Source organism: Passer montanus, unplaced genomic scaffold (assembly GCF_014805655.1).
Source record: "Passer montanus isolate IOZ18808 unplaced genomic scaffold, ASM1480565v1 scaffold89, whole genome shotgun sequence".
Lineage (NCBI taxonomy): Eukaryota > Metazoa > Chordata > Aves > Passeriformes > Passeridae > Passer > Passer montanus.
This window is the reverse complement of record NW_024374256.1, coordinates 758,328-780,542: the sequence shown is the minus strand read 5'-3', so window position 1 is coordinate 780,542 and position 22,215 is coordinate 758,328. Positions and strand designations below refer to the sequence as shown.

The window sequence follows — 22,215 nt, the reverse complement described above, 5'->3', positions numbered from 1 at the left end:
TGCCCGTGCCACCTTTGTCCTTGACGGGCAGCTTGGGGCTGGCATTTGTCACTGCTGAGCTCTGCCGGTGCCCAGGGAAGGGGCACGGAGGGGTCCCCAGTGTGAGGACACCCCGGGGTGACTCCAGAGCCGTGGTGCAGGGGTTTGGTGCCAGGGGCTGGTTTGGGGATTGCTGCAGCCCCTTGGGCAGGGGTGAGGGGGGCTCTGCTTGGGCTTCAGCCCCTGTTTTACCCCTTTTCCTCGGTCTCAGGCGCTTCAACCCCCCAGTGGCACTCGGCCCGGGGGGCCACGGCACATCCCTCCCAGGGGGGCTGCGGGGGAGGGCGAGGGGCTCCCCCCAGTGCAGGCTGCCCGCTGCTGAACCGAGCCCCAAATCCGCTGGGAGAGTCACCCCCAAACCGGCAGCGCTCACGGGGGAAGGCGCTGCCACAGGAGGGCTGGGAACAGCCGCCTCCCTGTCCCCAGCCACACCCGAGGCGGCCCCGGCTTCTGTCCCTCCCTGCGGCGGCCTCGTTGCACCCCAGCCCTGCTCCCCCTTCCCGCAGCGCCGCCTCCCCTGCTCCCCACGAGCCTCCTGCCCCACGGGCACCCACGGCGGCTGTCACCTCCGTGGGGACAGCCCAGCCCATGGGGTGAGCCCCCTCTCCTGCTGCGGGCAGGGCCAAATCCTGCATCCAGGAGCATCCCGAGCCGGCAGCGATGCCCCCGGGCTCAGGCCGCCCCGTGTCACCGTTTTGGGGCTGCGCCCCTTTGCTGCCGGCGCGGCATCGCCCTGGGCACCGCAGCCTGGTGCAGCGCCGCAGCCCCGGCCGGGGGCTGCCTGCCCCTTCCCCTTGCAGCCCCCCCGGCCGCTGCCCCCCGCCCACGGCCCCGCCGCAGCCGCCGCAGGGGCGGGCGAGCCGTGCCTGGAGGATTTTCCGCGGGGGGCACAGCTCATCCCGGGAATCGGGGTGCCGGGGCCAGAGCCCACCCCGCGATCAGCCGGGGCACCCCAGCCCTGAGCAGGGCGGAGCTGCGGCTCCTCGGCGCCGTGACCCCCCCGCTCCGGGCATTTCTCTGCCCGGAGGGGCTTGCGAGCCCCCCGTGGGGCTGAGCCCCCCTCCAGTGTGCCCGGGGGCGGGGGGGCTGCAGGGGGCTCCCCGCTCCCGGCTGCGGCTGAGCAGCGGATTTACCGCAGGGCTGCCGCGAGCCGAGCCGCAGCACCCACCCGAGAGCCCGCACCCACCCGGGGCCGGCGCGGGGCTGCAGCAGCGCCAGGAGGGGCTGAGCCCACCCCCCATCGCCCACCCCCCATGGCGGCCGGCGGGGCGCGGGCGCTGCGGGGACGAGGCGCCCGCCGTGTGCGTGAGCTGCGCCGGCTGCCGAGCGCTCCACAAAGACCACCATAGCCCCCCGGCCCCCCCACGCCACCGGTGACGGTGACGTCTCAAGTGTGAGGGAGACGGGGAGGCTTTAACCCCCTGCGTGCCGGCCGGCAAAGCTCTGCGGCCTGGCGGGGAGAGGGGTCGGGCTGCCGCTGCCCGGGTTTGGGGGGACACGGGGACCCTCACCGTGGGATGGACATCGAGAGGGTCGCCCCTCATCGGAGGCAGTCCCAGCTCTCAGCAGAGGGAGGGAAAACCCAGATATTCCTATCCCCCAGCCTATGGGCGGCACCGTTTCCCTCGGTCCCTTTTCCGGGGAGGGGGACAAGCACCGACCCCGCCTGGTGCCACCGCAGCGAGGACAAGGCAGACCCCCGTGCCCGGACCCTGTTTGGGGCAGGCTGCGCCCTCTGTGCCTCATCAGCTCCCCCAGGACGGGGCAGGAGGGGTGTGGGTGGCAGGAACCAGCTCAGAGCTGTTCCCGCCGGGGGGAGGTAGGAGGAAAGGAGCCCCAAAATTGGGGCTATTTCTGCTTTTCTACCCCGGCTCCCCCCTTTTCCCAGGCCTGCGCTGGGCATGACAGTGGGGACAGCAAGAGGCACCCCCAGCGTTAGGGTGACCCCAGGTCCAGCTTGGCCAGTGGCACCCAGAGCTGTCCCTCAGGGACACGGGGAGGGGGTGACAACAGGGGCTTTGTGCTGGGGGGTCTCAGAGGGGCTGGCAGAGCCACCACAGCCCCGAGCAGTGGCAGTGTCGCCGCCGGGTGACCTGGCAGCGCGGAGGGACAGCAGCTGTCGGGGTTCTGCCACAAGCACCCTGCTCTCCTGCCCCCCGAGCCCCCCGCGGGCTGTGGGGGGCTGAGGCGGCTGCAGCAGCCCGGGGCAGAGGGGGCTGCGGGGTGTCCCCCCCCCGGGCCGTGCTGCTGCAGCCCGCAGCCGCTGGGGGAAGCTGCAGCCCTTCGCATCCCTTGGGCAGGGAGGTTTTCCAGGGCTCGGCAGCGCCCTGGCAGCTCTGCCCGCGGGGCTGGGTGTTGGGGATGCTGCTGGGAAAAGCTGTGGCTGCCTGAGCAGCGCTGTCCCCCCCAGACACCCGGCTGTCCCCTCCGCAAACTCAGGGTCAATGTCCCTTTCACGCCTGGGCTCACGAAGGTTTTGGGGTGCCCCAGTTTGGGCGCTGGGCTCAGCTGGGTGCTCCAGTGCTGTGCCGGTGTGCTCAGCCCTCCACGACCCCCAGGCACCATCCCAGCCCCACCTTTGGGTGTCAGGGCCCCAAAAAGGACATGCCAGGACCGCACAGTCACCCCGCTCCTCACCCCAAGGGCATCCCTGTCACCTGGGGCTCCCCTGCCTCCTCCAGCCCCTTCGGCTCCCCCTCCCCGTGGGCTGAGCCGGGCTGCTCCCATCCCAGGCAGCCTGCGCTGCTTCAATTAAGCCCTCATTAATTTTTCAGTCCCCCGGAGCACGCCGGGCACGGGCGGTTTGCAGAGCTGCTAATTGGTGTCTTTACTCCACATCCAAGAACAGCCAGCGGGGCCGGGGGGGCTCATCCCACCCCCCCAGCTCTCGGGGACGCTCACGGAGAGGCTTTGGGGCCACAAAGCCGCGTCCCGTGCCCAGCACAGGCTGTGGAGGTGACCCCAAATCCGCGGGGCAGAATCACCTCGCTCCGGGTGGGGTCCAGCCCTGGCACAAGGAGGTCACACCCAGCCCTGGGGGGGCCCCAGCCCCACTGCTGCCAATATTTGTGGGTTTTGTAACCCAGCCCTGCCTCAGCCCCAGCTGGGGCAGTCTCTGCTGCTTCCTGCAGAGAAAAGGGGGGGGCACCTGAGGGCAGGTGCCTTGGAGGGGGGCTGAGACCCCATAGCACCCCACAGCCCCACTGGGGTGGGATGGGAGGGGAGGGGAATGGGGATGGGATGTGGGATGGGATGGGAATGGGATGGGGTGGGATGGGGTGGGGAGCAGCCCTGGCTGGCCAAAGACTTCCTCCAGGCCCAGTGGGCACCAGAGGCAGAGGGGCAGCTCGGGACGGGCCCAGCGGCGCTGGGATCACAGCGGGGATGCCAAGGTCACCGCGAAAAGCGCTCGGCGATCTCCATGGAAACACTCCGCGTTTGGCTCTGGAGATCAAAGTGGTTTTCTTGTCCCTCTCTCCTGTGCGCTTCAGCCGTGCCTGTGCCAAGCAAAGGGCCACCGGCGTGTCCCAGTGTCCCCGGTGCAGGGGTTCGGGGCCCTCCCCCCGCACCCCCGTCCCAGCATCCCGGCCCCCCGCGGGGCCGGGAACCCGCTCCCCCCGGTGCGGGGCCGCCGTCGGGGCTGGAGCCGCTCCCGGAGCCGCTTCCAGCCGGGGCCGGGGCCGGCGGCCCGGAGCGGTCCCGTGGTGCGGGTGGGCAGAGCATCCCCGAGCGCCCAGCCCCGTCCCTGCCCGCTGGTGCCACCCTGGGGTGCTGCTGCAGGGTGGGGGGCTCCGTGCTGCCCCGGGGGCTCACCCGTGGTGCCACCCCTGTGTCCGGGTTTGGGACTGCTTTGGGGTGAGCGTGGCTCCCTCCTGGGCGCTGTCCCTGCCCTGGCATGGCTGGGTGCTGCTTGGAAAGGGGTTTGGGGGTTGTGGGGCTCAGGAGGCTGCTCTGGAGTCCTGGCAGCTGAGGGGCTGCATCCCCCAGCCGTGGGAGGGCTTGGATCAGGGCAGGTGTGCCCAGGCAGGTGTGCCCAGGCTGAGTGTGCCCAGGCTGAGTGTGCCCAGGCTGAGTGTGCCCAGGCAGAGTATGCCTAGGCAGAGTGTGCCCAGGCAGGTGTGCCCAGGCTGAGTGCCTGGCATGGTTTATGGTCAATCCAGCAATTCAGAGCCAGGCCACGGCCCCAGGGGCATTTGTGGAGCTGATCTGGGGTGGCTGGGGAAGCCTTGTGCTCTGTGGGTGCCCGGGCACTCCCCAGGCTGCCGTGGCAGATGCTGGTGGGACGATGGGGCAGGAAGGAGCTGCTGCCTGTGGGCTTGGCTGGGAGCACGAGGAACCCCACACCACCCATGCCAGGGTGCCCCCCGTGTGCCCCAAGCCCACACTGGGCCAGCAGCACATCACATCCCTGAGAGGACACGGTGCTTGGTTGGGCTCCAGGAGAACTTCTCCTCAACTTCACGGAGAGAGAAGCTCCAGGAGCTCCCGGAGAACCATCTGCTGCTCAGGCTGAGCGGCGCTGGCAGCCCAGGCTGCGTGGGAGCGGGCACGGCACGTCTCGGAGCAGCTCCCTGCCCACACAGCCAGGGCCTGCCAGGGCTGCCTGCTGCTCTACCCCGCTGGCTGAGTGGCTCCAGGGAAAAAGCCGTGGAGGAAGCCATGTTTTGGCACTTTTGTGTTCTCCTTGGAACTCCTTTGGCAGCTGCAGTGTGCCTAGAGTTCTGGGGTTTGTGGTTTTCAAAACCCTAACCCTAGGTGTGACCCCAACCCTAGGTGTGACCCTAACCCTAACCCCAGGTGTGACCCTAACCCCAACCCTAGGTGTGACCCTAGCCCTAGCCCCAGGTGTGACCCTAGCCCTAGCCCCAGGCAGTGACAGCAGCCTCACCCACCCCGTTCCCACCAAGCTGCAGGATGGGCACCCCTGTGGCCAGCTGGCTGCTGTGAGGGCCGCAGTGCCAGGGAGGTTTTTATGTGCCCCAATGGCAGATTCTTCCTTGTGCCACCCTCAGAGAAGGGGGCTGGTGAAAGGTGCTCCTGCCCATGGCAGCGTGGCTGGAACTAAATCAGCTCCTTTCCAACCCAAACCATTCCAGGATTCTACGATCGTGCTCTGGCAAAGGCCGTGGGAAGAGTTCTGAATTTTCAGTTGCTTTCTGAGTGGTTTCCTGCTGCCCAAAATGAGCACGGGGGGTGGGTGGTGCCCATTTTGGTTGCCCTGGTGGGCTGTGCCAGGGCCAGCTCCTGGACACCTCCAGCAGCAAAGCCACATTTCCAGTGCCAGGTGGATTTCCATTTCCTCCACGGACACCCATCAGCCGGGTGGATCAGAGACACAGGACCAGCCGGGGTGGATGAGGGCTGGGAGGACCATCCCTCCCCAGCCTGCTGTGGGTTTTCCTTCCCAGGGGCAGCCATGGGCAAGCACAGCAGCAAGCTGGCCCCGGAGATGCTGGATGACCTGGTGAGGAGCACGGAGTTCAGCGAGCAGGAGCTGAAGCAGTGGTACAAGGGCTTCCTCAAGGACTGCCCCACCGGCATCCTCAACCTGGAGGAGTTCCAGCAGCTCTACATCAAGGTGGGGGTCTGCAGCACCTCAGGCGCAGCCTCCCTGCCGAGCTCCCCCCTCCTCATTTCAGTCCCTCTTCTCTCCCTCCCGCAGTTTTTCCCCTATGGAGACGCCTCCAAGTTTGCCCAGCACGCGTTCCGCACCTTCGACAAGAACGGGGACGGCACCATCGACTTCAGGGAGTTCATCTGTGCCCTGTCTGTCACCTCCAGGGGCACCTTTGAGCAGAAACTCAACTGGGCCTTCGAGATGTACGACCTGGACGGGGACGGGAAGATCACGCGCCTGGAGATGCTGGAGATCATTGAGGTACTGGTGCTTCAAGCCAGCAGGGATTGCTGGCTTTTCCCAGGATTTTCCACAGATGTCGGGTCCCTTTTAGCACCAAAGAATGAGTTTTCCTACCCTGAGCTTTGTCTGAAGGGCGCTTGATGTGGCTCTGACAGAGCAGGGTCCCAGCAGAGCAGCGATCCTGTCCCTGTCCCCTGCCTTGTCCCGGGACCTTGTGTCCGTCCAACATTCCCTCTCATTCCCACTCTCCTCCTCCTCCAGGCCATTTACAAGATGGTGGGGACTGTGATCATGATGAGGATGAACCAGGACGGGCTGACACCCCAGCAGCGAGTGGACAAGATCTTCACAAAGATGGACAAGGACAAGGACGACCAGATCTCCCTGGAGGAGTTCAAGGAGGCCGCCAAGAGCGACCCCTCCATCGTCCTGCTCCTGCAGTGTGACATGCAGAAATAGGGCCCTGGGCCTCAGGGCTGGACTGGCTGCAGCCAAACTCTGCCCCTGTGATGGTTTCAATCCCTGTTTTGCCCCCGTTTGGCCCCAGGCATGAGCCACGTTCCGTCCCTGCTGTCCCTGCTCGGGTGCATCCTGGCAGCCCACACTCCACATCCTCGAGGTCAGAGCTTGCTCTGAGCGCTGGCAGCCCTCTCCCACCCTGGAGATGGATGCCCTGCAGCCACTGCTGTGTCCTGGCTGAGCAGGGCCAGCTGTTCCCACATCCCTGCTGCTTTCTCCCTGCTTTCCCTACTGCTCCACCTGCCCCTTTCCCTGATCCTGACTGAGACCAGCTCTGTCCCCTTCCTGCTGCTTTCCCCCCACTTTTTGGCTTGTGATGTCTCCAGGGAGGCTGAAAAGCCCCAAGTCCTGCTCCTTCCTCCATGGCAATTCCCTGCAAGGCTGCCTGGAGAGGCCAGGGCAGGCTCTTGCACCAGCTTTAGCTCTTCCACCTCTGTTTTCCCTGCTGGGAACAGCCAGGCTTGGTCAGGACACTTCAGCAGGGAACAGAAATGCACAAAGCCAGCCCTGGATGTGGCCAGTGTCCCATCCCAGCGGCCACCTTCCATCCCCTCAGGTTCCCTGGGTGCCCTGTGGCGCTCCTGGAGATGGAGGTGACGCCTGCAGTCCCAAACTGGAGGCAGGCTCAGGGGTGTGGGTGTGGAAGGCAGGTCCTGGTGCTGCTCCTGGCTGTGTGGCACTGCTGTGGGGACGTGTGGATGGGTCCTGTCCCTGCTGAGCCTCCTGGAAAAGCTCTGAGGCCACCAGAAACAAATCTGTCTCCTTCCTCCCCCCTCCCAGCCTGCAGCATCCACCCCTCCTGTCCCAGGCTGGTGTTTAGTCTGCACCAGGCTGCTGTTTAGCCTGCACATTGTGGTGTTGGTGGCTGTGGTGTCTGTTAGGAGATGGTGAAGTCGTTACTTATTTTTTTAATGGGAAAATAAACTGTCCCCTGTGTGTGGTGTCCCCCTCTGGATGGTTTATTGGGGGGGGACAGCTGGCTGGGACAGTGAGGTGACAACACTGCACTTCTGAGGATATTTTAGGGGTCTCACCTGAGCCTGGGACACCCCAAGGGGTGGAGAAACCCTTGGGGACAGCACAGGGGGGCTCAGGCTGGGGAGCCTGGAGGTGGGTGGAAGTGAAACCCTTCAGTCGTGCAGGCAGCTGTGGGGAAGAGAATGTCACTTTTGGGGTGGGGAGGCCCAGACCCCAAACCTCGCTGGAGATGGGTTTCATTTGACAGCCAGGAGCTGGCCCCTGGCTGTGCCCTTCCCTCAGGGCTGGTGGCTTCGTCCTGGGCTCCATCTGTCAGCAGCTGGGACCTGCTCTCTGTGCATCTTTGTCCCTTTTTTCTCCACCCCCATCTTCCCCGCACAGATTTTCCTCTGGCCTTTCTTCTCCCTCGGCAGCCTGCACAGACAGTGACTGTTGCTAAGGAGCTCTCACCAAATTTTCATCCTCCTCTGAATCCGTCTGGCGGGGCTGGCTCCCAGCTCTGCATCCTGCAATCCCCCAGCCCTCGGTGTGTCCTGCAGCAGCCAGCACGGGCATGGGAGGGTGCCAGGACCAGGCAGGGGTGTATTTTTAGGAGAGCTGCTGCTGGGAGAGCTCTGCACCTCGCTGTGCTTTCCAGGAGCACGTGTGGGTGTGCAGCTCGGCGGTGCCTGGGAAGAGGGAACGGGGCAGGATCTCTCACCCTGAGGGAGCTGGGGACGTGCCAGGGCTGCTGCCTGGAAGCTCGAGAGAGAACTCCAAGAATAGCCCGGTGATCCCGGGGCCCTCCCAGCTCCTGCTTCCCCGGGGGCCACCCCAAAAGAAGCTCAGGTTTCCCAGCAGGGAGCCCTGGGGGAAAGGAAACGTGTGAGGCTGAAATGAGGCCGAATCCCCAAAGGGTTTGGGATTCCTGCTGCCAGCCCTGCTCACACAGCTTCCCCTGGCTCTGCTCTCCTGCTTGGACCTCGCTGGTGGGTTGGGCTCGTGGAGAGACACCACGAGGGTCCCCAGGGCTCTTGTCTGTAGGGAGGGTTTTTCTTTAGCTGGAGCACAGGGATTTGAATAAAACCTTGCTCTGTGACCTCCCCGAGGAGCTGCCCTGTTCCAGGTGAGATCTTCCACCCCTTGTCCCTTTTTGGTCTCTGGGTGCACCCCCTGCTCCCCCAGGGCTCCTGGGGCTCTGCTGCTCATGATGGAATTTTTAGCCTGAGCTGCTCCCACCAGCACTCCTGGCAGAGGAGAGCCTTAATTAACACTCATTCATTAACCAGTGAATGTCACAGGTCACCGCGGCACGGAGCAGGGTCCCACCGCCCTCCGTCCTCCCCGGCTGCTCCATCCTGTGACAGCTCTGACCGCCCCGGTGCCCTTCCCTGTGCTCCCAGGGATGGCCAAACCCGCGGCTGGGGACGGGCAGGAGCGGCGACACACCGGGGACCGGGCGGCGACACACCGGGGACCGGGCAGTGACACACCGGGAACCGGGCGGCGACACACCGGGGACCCAGCCCTCCTGCTCCGCGTCCCCCCGGGGCTCTGCCGAGGCCACCTCTGTCCCCAGCCCCCTCCCCTCGTTCTCCGCCCCGGAGCGGGGGCTCCCCCCTCAGTCCCCCCGCAGCTCCCCGGTATCACCGGCGAGGAGCGCTCGGTCCCGAAGAGGTTAATCCGTGTCCCGGTGGACTGAAACCCCGGAGCTTCATGGGATGCCATATAAAGCGCGTTCCGCCGGGCCGGCCGCGGCTCCGGGAGCTGCCGGGACGCGCGGAGCGGAGCCGCCGGTGCCCCGGTACCGCCGGTGCCCCGGTGCCGCCGGGCCATGGAGCCGCCGGGCCCCGCCGGGGCTCCGGGGCGGCCCTGGGATGAAGCCAAGGCTTTCTACGACAACCTCGCCCCCAAAAAGAAGCCCAAATCGGTGAGAGCCCCCGCGCAGCGCTCCCTGCCGGGGGGGATGCGGCCCCTCCGGGCGCGACCCCCGCCCCGCCGGCCCCATCTCCTGCGGGGCTCCCCAGGTGCCCCATCTCCTGCGGGGTTCCCCAGGTGCCCCATCTCCTGCGGGGCTCCCCAGGTGCCCCATCTCCTGCGGGGTTCCCCAGGTGCCCCATCTCCTGCAGGTTCTCCAGCTCTCCCATCTCCTGCAGGTTCTCCTCTTCCCTGGATTCCCCCATGGGACCCCTCCGGGTGTCTGTGGGTGCCCCATCTCCTCCAGGATCTCTGCGGTTCCCTCCCCGTGCCCCATTTCCTCCACGTGTTTTGGGGTCCCCCTGAGTGTCCCCTCCCGCTCTGTGGGGTCCCCCGTGGTGTCTCTGGTGTTTCTTTAACCCCCATCCCTTGGGGATGCCCTGGCTCTCTGCAGGTGCTCCCACTCCTCCGTGGCATCCCTGGGGGTCTCTCCGGATCCCCGCGGTGTCCCCGGGGTCCTGCAGCTCCCAGGTGCTCCTGGGCTGAGCTGTCCTTGCGGAGTGGCCCGGTGACAGCGCCACGAGCTGCCTGTCCCCTGGCAGGGACACGAGGGGTGGCACTGTGGGGGACAGCCCGGAGCCAGGGGGTGTCCCCGGGGCGCGGCTGCCCCACGGCTGGATGCGGCCCCTCCGGGCGCGACCCCCGCCCCGCCGGCCCCATCTCCTGCGGGGCTCCCCAGGTGCCCCATCTCCTGTGGGGCTCTCCCATCTCCTGCAGGTTCCCCAGCTCTCCCATCTCCTGCAGGTTCTCGTTTTCCCTGGACTCCCCCATGGGACCCCTCCGGGTGTCTGTGGGTGCCCCATCTCCTCCAGGATCTCTGCGGTTCCCTCCCCGTGCCCCATTTCCTCCACGTGTTTTGGGGTCCCCCTGAGTGTCCCCTCCCGGCTCTGTGGGGTCCCCCGTGGTGTCTCTGGTGTTTCTTTAACCCCCATCCCTTGGGGATGCCCTGGCTCTCTGCAGGTGCTCCCACTCCTCCGTGGCATCCCTGGGGGTCTCTCCGGATCCCCGCGGTGTCCCTGGGGTCCTGCAGGTCCCAGGTGCTCCTGGGCTGAGCTGTCCTTGCGGAGTGGCCCGGTGACAGCGCCACGAGCTGCCTGTCCCCTGGCAGGGACACGAGGGGTGGCACTGTGGGGGACAGCCCGGAGCCAGGGGGTGTCCCCGGGGCGCGGCTGCCCCACGGCTGCTGCGGGGGGTCAGAGGGACAGGCTGTGTCCCTCTGGGGCTTTAAACGGGGGCTTTAAACACAGCAGGAGAGCCGGGGCGCGGCTGCCCCATGGCTGCTGCGGGGGGTCAGAGGGACAGGCTGTGTTACCTAACGGGGGCTTTAAACACAGCAGGAGAGTGGGGCTGGGGGCTGTGCCCCCCTGCCCCTGCAGCCCCCCAGCCACCCTCGGGGCCGTGGGACCCCAAAAGCTGGGCTGTCCCCTCCTGTGACACCCCCCGTGCTGGCACCGTGCGTGGCAAAGCTCTGTGTGTGGGCTCTCCTCGGGGGGACACCTCCAAGCCCCCACCTGGGGCAGCCCCTGTGCTTTCCCTGCCAGCCCCGCTCCTGGACCCGCTGCCAGCTCACGCTGCTGCCTGTGCCCTTCCCAGAGCACAGGGACAGCCTGCCTGGGTGGCAGGATGCAGCCTCTTAGTTTTCATGCCCTGCTTTGCCCATGGATGCCAGCCCGGGCTCCTCCTCTTCCTCTCCTCGCTGACCAGTAGCTGTACAACTGGGGAAACTGAGGCACGGGGGCAGCTTTGCAAAGCGAGATTGGGGAGCTCACATCCTGGAGCTGGGCTGTGCCAGCACGCCCTGTGGGGCTGGGGGCACGCCAGGCTCTGTGCCCCTCTCCTGGGGCAGGCTGGGGGCCCTGTGGCTGCGGGCAGCCAGCTCAGCTGCCCTCGCACAGCCTGGCAGCTGCCAGCCCGTGATGGATGGCTGCAGGGCGCTTTTCTGCAGTATAAATAATGTTCTTGGAAAACTCCAAACCACCCCGGCAGACGCCCTGAACTTTAATCTGATCCCGAGCAGGGGGCTGGTGCTGCCCGGGGCTCCTTCAGGAAATGGGGTTTGGTGTCATCTGTCTGTGCCCTTGGGGTGCCAGGTCTGTCTGTCTGTCTGTCCTCGCGGCCCTGCAGCAGCAGGAGAGAGCTGTGAGGTGGCAGGAGATTTTGGGCAGCCATTCCTGGCTGGGAAGGGGTTAACGGGGCATTCCTGCTCTGCAGTGGTCGCAGCTCTTCCCAGGGCTGCTCCTGCCAGCGAGGTCAGCAATGAGACCTGTCACCCTTCAGCAATGCTGGAAATGTCCCCAGCCGCTCTGGTGCCACCGAGCTGGGCCGGTGGGAGCTGGTTTTCTGCTGGCTCCCCTCCTCTGGGCACCCTGCTCTCCCTTTTGGGACCCACCCCTCTCCCCCACGTGCCGTTTTGGGGATGCTGGAGTGGGGGCAATGCTCAGCCCTGCAGCAAACCCTTCCTCTTCCCTTTCCATGACCAAAATCCTCTGAATATTGAATTAATCACGAGAGTTTGGTCTTCTGCAGCATCCAGGGAAGTGCCCAGAATTCCTGCAGGATTTTAGGATGGGGTTGGCAGCTCAAGAGGATCAAGGGGTGCAGAATGGGGTCCCCACTGTGGCTCCTGCCCATGGTGGCCTCCAGGGGTGACAGTGAAGCTGCTGGGCCTGGGTGGCACTGTGGGCACCCGTGGTGGGAGGACACAGTCCCACTGCTCATCCAGGGAGCCTGTGGGATTTCCAAATGTCTGCCCCTAATCCTTGGGGGGCTGCTGGGGATTTACTGATTAGAGCAGCGATTTAAAGGCTGCCAGCTGTTGGATCTGCAGGCAGAAAATTGGGCTGTTTCCAACCATTCCTGAAATACACCTTCACCCCAAAGCTGGGGGCTGGGGCTCTGGGGTGGGTGTGCACTCAGTGGAGCTGCAGCCTGCTGGAAATGTCTTTTTTACACTTCTCAGGGGGGGTTTGGGCCTTGTGGGCCTCCTGGAGCTGATGTTCCTCCTCAGAGGGCTGGGCTGCTGGGACACGTCCCTGGCTGTCCCTCCTGGGATGGACCCAGGCTGGGATGGGACCTTCCCCCACGCTGCTCTCACCCCTCTGAAACCCATCATTGATGTCTTGCTCGAGGTGCAGGAGGGGGCTGGGTCTGACCTCCCCGTGGGAAGGAAGAGGAGCTCACCATGGATCCCCAGGCAGCAAATTCAGTTGGATTCGGCTGAGCAGAGCCTGGGCTTGTGCTGGATGAGCTTTCACTGACCTTGGCTGACCTTGGATGCTGCTTTGAGGGGAAAACAGAGTTTGTGATTCAGCCCAAAGCCTGCAGGGCTGAGGCAGCCAGAGCAGGAGGCTGTGGTGGGATGGGGGCTGAGGGAGCAAACCCATCCCAGGCAGGGCTGGGAGTGGGACCCCTCCCATGCACACATTTCCTGTTGCAAAAGGAGAGTGTTTGCCCTGAAACATCTCAATTTCTGGGGAAAAGTGGCGTTGGGTGGGTTGTTAGCAGCACTCAGGTGGAGGATTCGAGGTGCTGTGGTTCCTGAGGCTTTTTAAAGCTCATTTTTGAGCGTTGTAATGACCATCTGCAGCACTAATGGGGACGGAGAGGCATCCAAGCAACCTCGGGGAGGGAACGCTTCCAAATGAAACCTCCACTTCAAAGAAATGTCAAAATGCAGATCCCTCCTCGCAGCGCAGAATCGCCTCGTTTTCCAAATGTCAGCATTTCCCAGGGAACAGCAGGGCCCTTCCAGCCCAGCCGGAGCTGGAGCTGCCTCAGCGCCCGGGTGAGACTTTCCTGCCCCGAGAGCTCGGCGAGGTGCAAATCTTCCTTGGCAGGATGGGGCAGCTCCCATTCCCAGAGCCCGCGGGCACCTGGGGCTCCAGCTGCCCACGCCGGGGCACAGGCAGGGCCTGGAGCTCAGGGTTGTTTTTATTGCTGTGTTTATTGCCTCTTAAATGAACCCTCCCGCAGGGCTGGTGCCCTGCAGAGGCGGGGAAGGGACCTTGAGCAGCCGGGGCTGTTGTGCAAGGTGTGCAAGGTGTGCGCTGGGGGGAGAGCGAGATGGAAATTCCCTCTGGGCACCCAGCTTGGCTTGTGGCCCCAAACATCCTTGTCAGCCCCTTGAACACGCCTCTGGGCTGGTTTCTGTCCTGGGGATCTCCCTGCAGGGCTGAGCCCGGCCCAGGATCAGGCAGCAAGCACCGGGAAGATTTCCTGCACACCCAGCACTGCAGGCCTCCAGCTAATGGCCGGATGTCCCAAGCCCTTCCAGAGTTATTAATATTTTCAGCTAATAAATGGCCCATGACACCAGAGTTATTAATTAATGAGCTGAAGTGCCAGGGCTTGGCCCGTGACCAGTTAATAGCTGACACTCCTCTCTGGGGCACCTGAGCAGTGCTGGTGTCGTGGGTCAGGTCCTGCCTGTCCTGGGGGTTGTTCCCCTGCTTTCCTAAAAGAGCCTCTTCCAAATGGGACCTGATTCCCTGAAAATGCTGTGGCAGAGGGATCCCTGTGCCTGCAGTGATCCTCTCAGCCCGAGCTAATCTGGGTCTCGTCCTAATCGCCCACTGTTTAATCACTTTCCTGGGGATTTGGGGGATTTGGGGGGATTTTGGGGACCTCTGGAGAGGTGCCTGGCACAGACCTGGTGCTGGGAATGGGGTGGAGGCTCCCACTGACTCATTCCTGGGTGGGGCTGGGGGCAGGACGAGCCCAGCCCGGTGTGGATGGGGCACCTGGGCCCTGCCAGGCTGCTGCTCCTGGAAAGTTCAGCCCCGGGCAGGGTGGGAGCTTGAACTTTGGAGCACCTGGAGGAGGCACCCTCCACCCTGAGCAAATGGCATTGCCAGGGGATTACTCATGGAGAGCGTGGCACAGAGGATCCTGGAAGCCACAGAGGAGCAGGGGTGAGGTGTTCCTGCAGTGCTCACAGCCAGGGCTCCTCTCAGAGACCCCCAAGCCCTGTCCTGCTTTCTGAACTCCCCTGTAGGGGACAGGACTCCCTGTGCCACTGTCCCTCTGTAGGATTTGCTGTCCTGGCAGCCAGGATTTCCCGCTGGCCATCAGTAATTAACTTATTTTTGTGCTTGCAAGTGAGTGATGGGGATTAACACCCTCCCTGCCCTTCAAGGGGAGAGAGGGAGGACGGGTGGGGGTCAAGATGAGCTTGACTTTCCTGCTGTCCCCTCTGTCCCTGCCAAGTCCCTCTGCAGGCGCCTCGTTGGCTTCAGCTGGAGGAGGTTTTGGATTTGGGTTTTGGATGGAGCCTCGAACATCAATAATAATGACTCATAAATCGTTGCTTGCACCACCTGTTTGTCATGTTTCCACCCACAAAAGCTGCATCAAGTGTTTGGAGGAGCTGAGCTGGCACGGGCTGTTTGTCACATCTGGATGCGGATCTGGCTCCTGCCTGGGGGGTGGGAAAAGCCACACAAACTCCTTCTGCACGGCCTTCAGCAGCTCCTCCTGGGGTCTGCACGGCTCCTGGGAGCCTGTTGGCAGAGGGAGGGAGGGCTTGGCAGTGGGATCTGAGGCGTCCCACACGCGTGGGGATGGAGCAGCAGGGCTCTGTCTGTGGTGCAGCTGCTCTGTCGCTGCCCAAACCGTTTCAGGGGTGTCACCCACCTCGTGGCCCTTCACGCTGGCACAGCCACCCAGGTGCCGGGGTTGGCTGGTACTCACTCTGCCCCAGCACGGGAAAAGGCGGTTCTGGGCAGGCCGTGCTTTGAAGAAGGAGTCTGGGCTCTTGCTTTTGGTCTTCAGTTGAGTTTATTGTTCCTTATCTACAAAGTTTTTCTGTCTGTCCAGCCGAGGTCTGATCAGCAAGGCAGCCAAGGGCACTCTCTCCCACCCATGGGGTCTCTTTTATAGTGAAAACTACATTTTAGATATTTACTTTCTATTTCCAATACTTTTCACCCTTGTTGGCAAGTGCATTTTCACTATGAACCAATCCACACGTGCCAACATCATCCTGAACATGGATACCAAGGAGAAGAAAGAAGAAGGACAGGGCACGCCCAAATCCCTCCATCTTGGGACTCCCTACCCCCATGTACAGGATTCCAAACCCCCTGTACAACACACAAAACCCCCCTGTACAGTGCTCCAAAGTTTTTCCCTTCACCCTGTGATTCCTACTACTGTGCCACTTAAACTTTTGTGGCCTGTAATTCTTTATATAAGATCGGCAATTTGCTCCATGAATTAAGATCGAATTTCCAGGTGTCTTCGGCTTCCTGCCAGGGTCTCTGAGCCATCCAGGGATGTCCTGGGCTGCGACGCCCAGGGCTGCCTCTCTGACTGGCGCCTGTGCCCACAGCCCAAGCCCGAGAACGCCATCACCATCGCCGTGTCCTCGCGGGCGCTGTTCCGCATGGAGGAGGAGCAGAGGATCTACACGGAGCAGGGCGTGGAGGCCTACGTGAAATACCAGCTGGACCACGAGAACGAGCCCTTCCTCCCCGGGGCCGCCTTCCCCTTCGTCAAGGTGAGCAGCCACGGCGCCCTGCTGCCCTGAGGTTTTGGGGAGGGGGCAGAGCTCTCGTGGGGCCAGCTCGGGCACGGAGCAAGCACAGGGCAGACAAACCTCCCAGCACTGCCTCCAGGGCTGGGTTTTCCATCTCGAGCCCAAGAATTGAAGAAATCATCTCCTTGGATCACATTTAAAGTTTCCCTTTAGGAAATAGTCTCTCTTTTTTTTTTTTAATTATGATTATTATTACAATTTATTTATTCTTGTAAATTGGCTGAGTTTAGCCTTGCTCCCAAGCCGGCCAATTTCTAATTCTGTCATGTTGAAATGAGGCACTTCAAACTTGAAAATTATTTTCTAACTCCTGTAGCAGTTAGTGCAGTTTTGGGTGCTGGAGCCCCTTCCCAATAAAGAGATTAATCAGCTCTGTGGGGCAAGACTTGTTTCTGATTGCTTGAAAAACACTTATCTGTAACTTGGAGCTAATTTATCCTCATTTAATAACTCCAAACCTTTTGTGTTTGAAAACAGAAGAGTGGCTAGGTGGAATTTTTTCCACCACCAAAATGAGTCTATTTTTTCCCAGCTGATGTCAGCTTGGCCCGGGGTGTAGTTGAGGTGGGGATTTTGGTGACCAGGAGTGTTTTGTTGATGGGAAGGGGTGGGAACCACACGTGGGGCTGGCCAGATTGGTGGAACTGGTGACCAGGAGTGCTTTGCTGGGTGGGAAGGGGTGAGAACCACACGTGGGGCTGGCCAGATTGGTGGAACTGGTGACCAGGAGTGCTTTGCTGGGTGGGAAGGGGGTCGGGGCCATGCCTGGGGGGGCCTGGCTGACACCCAGCCCCTGTCCCCGGGGTGCTGCAGGCTCTGGAGGCAGTGAATGCCCAGCTCCGGGAGCTCTACCCCGACAGCGAGGAGCTCTTCGACATCGTCCTCATGACCAACAACCACGCCCAGGTTGGGGTTCGCTTGATCAACAGCATCAACCACTACGGTGAGATGGGGACAGGGCTGTCCTTGGTGGCTGTTGGGTGGTGGCATTGCTGGGCACCAAGAAAAGGAGATGTTTTCTCCCATTTTTTCCGCTTTTCCCAGATTTTCTGGGCGTTGAGCAGGAGCTGGCTGGTGGGGAGGAGCTCTGGCTGCCGGCCCTGCTGTTGGGCAGCAGAGCTAAAATGAGCCCCAGCCCTTGCAGCAGCAAGGCTGGGTTTGGGGGGCAGCCAGGCTCAGCCCGGGGTCCCTCCTGCCCCCAGATCTGTTCATCGAGAGGTTCTGCATGACGGGAGGGAACAGCCCCATCTGTTACCTCAAGGCCTATCACACCAACCTCTACCTCTCCTCCGACGCCGAGAAAGTGAGTGGGGCCATTGAAGAGGGTGAGTCTGGGGTCCAGCTCGGGGGGGCAGGGGGGGAGCCTGGAGCCCTCAGGGGGTTGATCCCAGGGAGGATAGCTCCAATATCCATGTCCCTAATCCAAGGTGCACTTAAGGCTTGCCTCGCCCCACATCCCTGCCGCTCCCAAGAGCCTCCAGTTTCCATAGAAATGAGCCTTTCCTCCAGCTCCACGGCTCTGCCGAGGCAAAGGCGGTGTTTTCCTCCTTAATTCTCGTGTGCAAAGGGTGATTTGTCATCTGGGGGTTTGTTTTTGCCGTGGGAGCTCCCGGGGCCAAGCTGCGGGCGCTCCCGGGCGCGTTTCCTCGCGGCGCTTTGCTCCCAGCCCGTCGTGTTTTGCTCTGCTCCTCTGCTGAGCCACGAGGACGGATCCTTGGGTAACTGCCACCTCTTGCCTCATGCTCAGGGATCGCTGCAGCCACCATCTTCAGCCCCAGCAGGGACCTGGAGGTGTCGGAGAAGCAGCTGCGGGTGGCGTTTGACGGGGACGCCGTGCTCTTCTCCGACGAGTCCGAGCAGATCGTGAAGGCTCACGGCCTGGACATGTTCTTTGAGCACGAAAAGGCTCACGAGAACAAGCCCCTGGCACAGGTAGAGCTGGGCTGAGGGCAGGAAAGGGCTCTGGGAGGGAGGCAGCCCTCGTGGGATGCTCTGGGATCAACCACAGTGGGGCGCGAGGTGGGGTCGCGGCACGGGGGACGGTTTGGGGTGGTTTTTGTGGTGATTGAAGGGCTGATAGGAACGCTCCTCCTTGCTCCGTCAGGGCCCCCTGAAGGGCTTCCTGGAGGCGCTGGGCAAGCTGCAGAAGAAGTTCTACTCCAAGGGGCTGAGGCTGGAGTGCCCCATCCGCACGTACCTGGTGACGGCGCGCAGCGCGGCCAGCTCGGGGGCGCGCGCCCTCAAGACTCTGCGCAGCTGGGGGCTGGAGACGGACGAGGCTCTGTTCCTGGCGGGGGCTCCCAAGGGCCCCGTGCTCAGGAAGATCCGGCCCCACATCTTCTTCGACGACCAGATGTTCCACGTGGAGGGCGCGCAGGAGATGGGCGCCGTGGCCGCCCACGTGCCCTACGGCGTGGCCCAGAAGCACAAGAGGCCGGCCCAGGAGAAGCAGCAGACCCCAAACAGCAAATAGTGGGGCTGGGGGGGATCCCCCAAGCCTCACCCCATGGGCCAGGCTCCCTGCTCGTGCTGCCCCCCCAAGCAGGGGCAGGAGGGAGGAGGAAAATGCCCTTGGTGCCTCTGTTCCTCGTGGGGCTGGGGGCTCCTCTGTGCCAGGAGATGATTTCCCAGTTTTTCCACGCACTCTGCACTTGCTTCAGGCAAAAAAACCCCTCGAGGATGGGTCTGCCTTGTGTGGAACCTTGGAGCTATTTATTTAAAACCCCTCGGTGACTCCCAAAGACTTCTGGATTTCCCAAGCAAATGTTTAGGCTGAACTGGAAAATTGGGAGCACTCAAAAACCATCCAAGCAGCTTTGAGGCAAAATTTTGTCCCTTTTAACTGGAATTAGACTGTGATATTGTTCCTTCACAGCCCCAGCTGCTGCTCTCCAACCGGAAAATACTCAGTGTCTGTCCTTTCACCAAGATTTTGCCAGCTTAAATTTGGAAAAATAGAAACAAATACTTAACATACTAAAAAAAAAAAAAATCCCGTTTCCTGCTTGGAGCTTTGGGCTGGTGTATTGTTGGCCCAGGTTTTTATATGTGGGTTTCACACTTGCATGATTTAGCACTTAAAACTAATAATCTCAGTGAGCATCCAAAGCCCAGCTTGTCCAAGGGCTGCAGACGCCTGCCCAGGGCTTGAATTAAGTTAAAAGCAGGCCTTGATATATTAGGGACATCATTTGAAGTCCATTTAGGTAAATCTGCAGAGAATTTCAGCCTGGGGATTTCAATTAAAGGATTTTTTCCTCCCTTTCCAGGCTGAGCCCATATGAGTTGATAATCTTTTTCTCCTCAGCTTCTTAAAACCTCTGGTGTTTCCTAAAATAGACACTCTCTGTTAGCGATGCTGTGAGAGAACCAAATCTCTGATGAAAAACCAGGATGGGAAATCAATGGGAGAGAAACTGGTGTGAAAATCACACTGACGTTTCTGCTCAAAGCCCTGTCCCAAAGGAGACACTCGGGAGGAAAATGTAAAGATCGTTTCTTCCTTGTGGGTTTTTCTTTTCCTCTATTTTATTTTTTTTTTGCACGACATCCCACGGCTGAGCAGGAAGGGTGCTCAATGTTATCAGACAGTTTTCTACAAATTCCACGGGCTGAAATTTTTCAAGTTGTGTGTCTGGCTCTTTCCAGGGAAGTTTCAGCTCAAGCAGTGGGGCTGGAGCTGGAGTTGTCACCCTTTTGAGGAATATGTAAATAACCGAGCTGCTGATGCCTTCAGTGGCCAGGGAGACTTTTCTCATTGCACTAAATCCTAAATCCTGCTCTAGCAGTGAAAAGCAAATTGCACTTTTTTCCCCCCAGAAGAATTCTTTGGCAGGCTGTTAACTGTCACATCTGGGTGACAAACACCTCGGAGGAAGGTCTGAAATCCAAACAAACAAACGACAAATCTTGGGAGGAATGAGTTTCTGAGTGTCACATCCGCCAGCACTCAGGTTTGTAGAAAGGTCTGGTTTGTTTTTTTTAATGTGAACCCAAGATTTTGGGATCTGAACTGGATCTTGGAGACCTTTCTGGCAGCTGGGAGGGGGAGCACAGCCAGTAAACATTTCCAAGGTGTTTCCTGAAGATGCTGGAAGGCCAGCCAAGCCCAGCTTGTGCAGGGGAGAGGATGTTGCAGGAGGAATGGAGTGGTCAGGCAGCCCTGGGGAGCAGGGCAGGCTGCCAGTGGGGCTGGGGACAGGGGGATGTGTCCGTGGGGTGGTCCAGAGGAGATGCTGCTGCTGCCAGGAGGAGTTCTGGGTTGTGGTTTTGGGATAGAACCCCGGATTTTAACAGATTCCTGCTGCTTCTCCAGGCCCTGAGGTGCACAGGGAGCTGGGTGCAAGCTGGGGACAGGGTTTTAGTGACCCTGCTGTGGGTCCTCCTGCTGCCAGGGCAGTTGAGGGGCTCCCTGGGAGGTGTGGGGCTCGGGAAATGGGCCCCAGGTGAGCCAGACCTCCCCAAATCCTCCCCGAGCAGGGAGGATTTTCCATTCCCACCATGGCTGCCCCTTTTGCTTTTATCCACGTGTGGCTTCCTCTGTTTGTGTTTTTTATTTTTTCCTCCTCCACTACAACTGGAGGACTTGCTGCTTGCGTGCTTCCCTCACTCCCCCGGGGCTGGGGGTGTCCCTGGGCTCATCCCTGGGATGGGCACTGCTCCCACGGGGTCCTGCCTCTCCTGCTGTCCTGGCTGACAACTGGACTTTTCCTGCTGTGTGTTGTTGCTGTGGGTTTCACTTCATTGTCCCCCGGTGGTTTTTTGCCATGTTGATGGGATCCCTCGGGGTGTTTTTCCGTAATAAACCGTGTTGGTCCCAGCCCGGCTCCCTCTGTTCTCACAGTGAGTGTTTGGCTCTGAGCTCCCTGCCTGGGACCTCCCAGGTTTTATGGTGATGGGGCAGGCGTGACAAGAAGGAAAAAAGGAGTTTTGGGGTTTAAGGGAATTCAGAAAATGTGATTAACCTCCTACTTTGGGGCTGGGATGCCAGGGGTGGGATGTGCTGTGCAACCGCCTCCCTCTGCTTCGTGAGAGGCTTTTGTGGGGCACCTGAGCTCGTGATGGAGCCCTGGATAAAAATACAGCTTGGCAGGAGCCTTTTGTCAGCTTGATCTTCTCCCAGCCAACAGGTGGGAGGCAGCACAGGCTCGGCAGAGGGGATTTGTGGCTGCTGAAGTACCGGCTCCGTCCGAGCAGCGCCACTGCAGCTCCTCCCTGCCGGCGAGGGGAACAGATGGACGGAGGGGAAGCAGCAAATTCTCCATCCATCACCAAATATAGCCAAGGAATGTCCGTAGGCCCCAGGGCAGCATCCCTGCTGTGGGTGTTCATTTGAGGGATGGATGGCCCTCAGCAGAGCTTTCCTGCTTCGCTGGGCTGCCGTCCCCCAGCCCATCCCCAACCCTGCTGCTCTTCCACCAGACGCTTGGAGGGAAAAAAAAAATTAATAAATTAAATTCCAGCAGAGATTCCAGCCTGAGGTGCACCAGGGACAGCCCAGGCAGTGTCAGGGATGTCCACAGCAAAGCCAAAAGCTGCAAGCACAACCCCAAAGCCTCGGCTGTGAGATGCTGAGGGGCAGGGGGAGCTCCGTGCAGGTGGATTTGGGATGCCTGGCTCGGCTCTGCTGCAAGGCTGAGGTTTGGATTGTGCTGCCTGTCTCCCAAGCTTTTCCCTGGATCAGGCATGGCAGGGCTTTGCAGGGAGCGTGCTTTGAAATGAAGCCCGAGGAGGAGGAGGAGGAGGGGGCAGAGCTGTGGGAATTATGCTGCCACTCAGCAATTGTCAGCACAGATGTTCCCGAGGAAATCAGCACCCTGAATAGCAGGAGCTGCTTCTGGGAGGAAGCCAGGATTTAACCCCAGGAGCTTGTGGGGTGTCTGGAGAGAGTGGGACACCCCTGAGGAGCACGGCAGGGAGGTCGGGCAGAGCGCGGGCTCCGCTCTCCTGCTCCTTTGTGTGCCCCAGGGAGTTGTGGCTCATCTCTGCCTCAGTTTCCCCATCACCGTGGCAGGATCATGGAATCCCAGATTGCTTTGGGAAGGGAACTTCCAGATCATCCAGTGCCACCCCTGCCATGGGCAGGGACAGCTCCCACTGTCCCAGGGTGCTCCAAGCCCCATCCAGCCTTGCCTTGAACTCTCCCTAGCACAGTGAATCCAAAACTGATGAACGATCCAGCAGGAGCAGAGGATGATTCCAGCTCCTTAGGGAGGGAAAGCAGAAACCCAGGAGTGCTCTGAAGTGCAGTGCAGCCCCTGCAGATCCGGCTGTGCGGGGGCCACACGAATCCAGGCCTGTCCTGTGGCCCAGGTGGGAACTCTGCAGC

General features: G+C 61.5%; 2 protein-coding genes across 2 annotated transcripts; both read left to right on the top strand.

The window, feature by feature from the left end:
• Window positions 1-1,179: 1,179 nt before the first annotated feature.
• HPCAL4 (hippocalcin like 4) lies at window positions 1,180-6,996 on the top strand. The gene is made up of 4 exons (XM_039733712.1): window positions 1,180-1,203; window positions 5,446-5,617; window positions 5,702-5,917; window positions 6,161-6,996. Exons 2-4 carry the CDS (start codon window positions 5,456-5,458, stop codon window positions 6,356-6,358), a joined length of 576 nt encoding a protein of 191 aa, XP_039589646.1. The 5' UTR covers window positions 1,180-1,203; window positions 5,446-5,455; the 3' UTR covers window positions 6,359-6,996.
• Window positions 6,997-9,111: 2,115 nt separating this feature from the next.
• NT5C1A (5'-nucleotidase, cytosolic IA) lies at window positions 9,112-20,706 on the top strand. Its single transcript, XM_039733706.1, has 6 exons — window positions 9,112-9,305; window positions 15,681-15,848; window positions 16,701-16,830; window positions 17,090-17,212; window positions 17,635-17,819; window positions 17,992-20,706. The coding sequence occupies exons 1-6, from the start codon at window positions 9,210-9,212 to the stop codon at window positions 18,358-18,360; spliced, it is 1,071 nt and encodes a 356-aa protein (XP_039589640.1). The 5' UTR covers window positions 9,112-9,209; the 3' UTR covers window positions 18,361-20,706.
• Window positions 20,707-22,215: the final 1,509 nt, after the last annotated feature.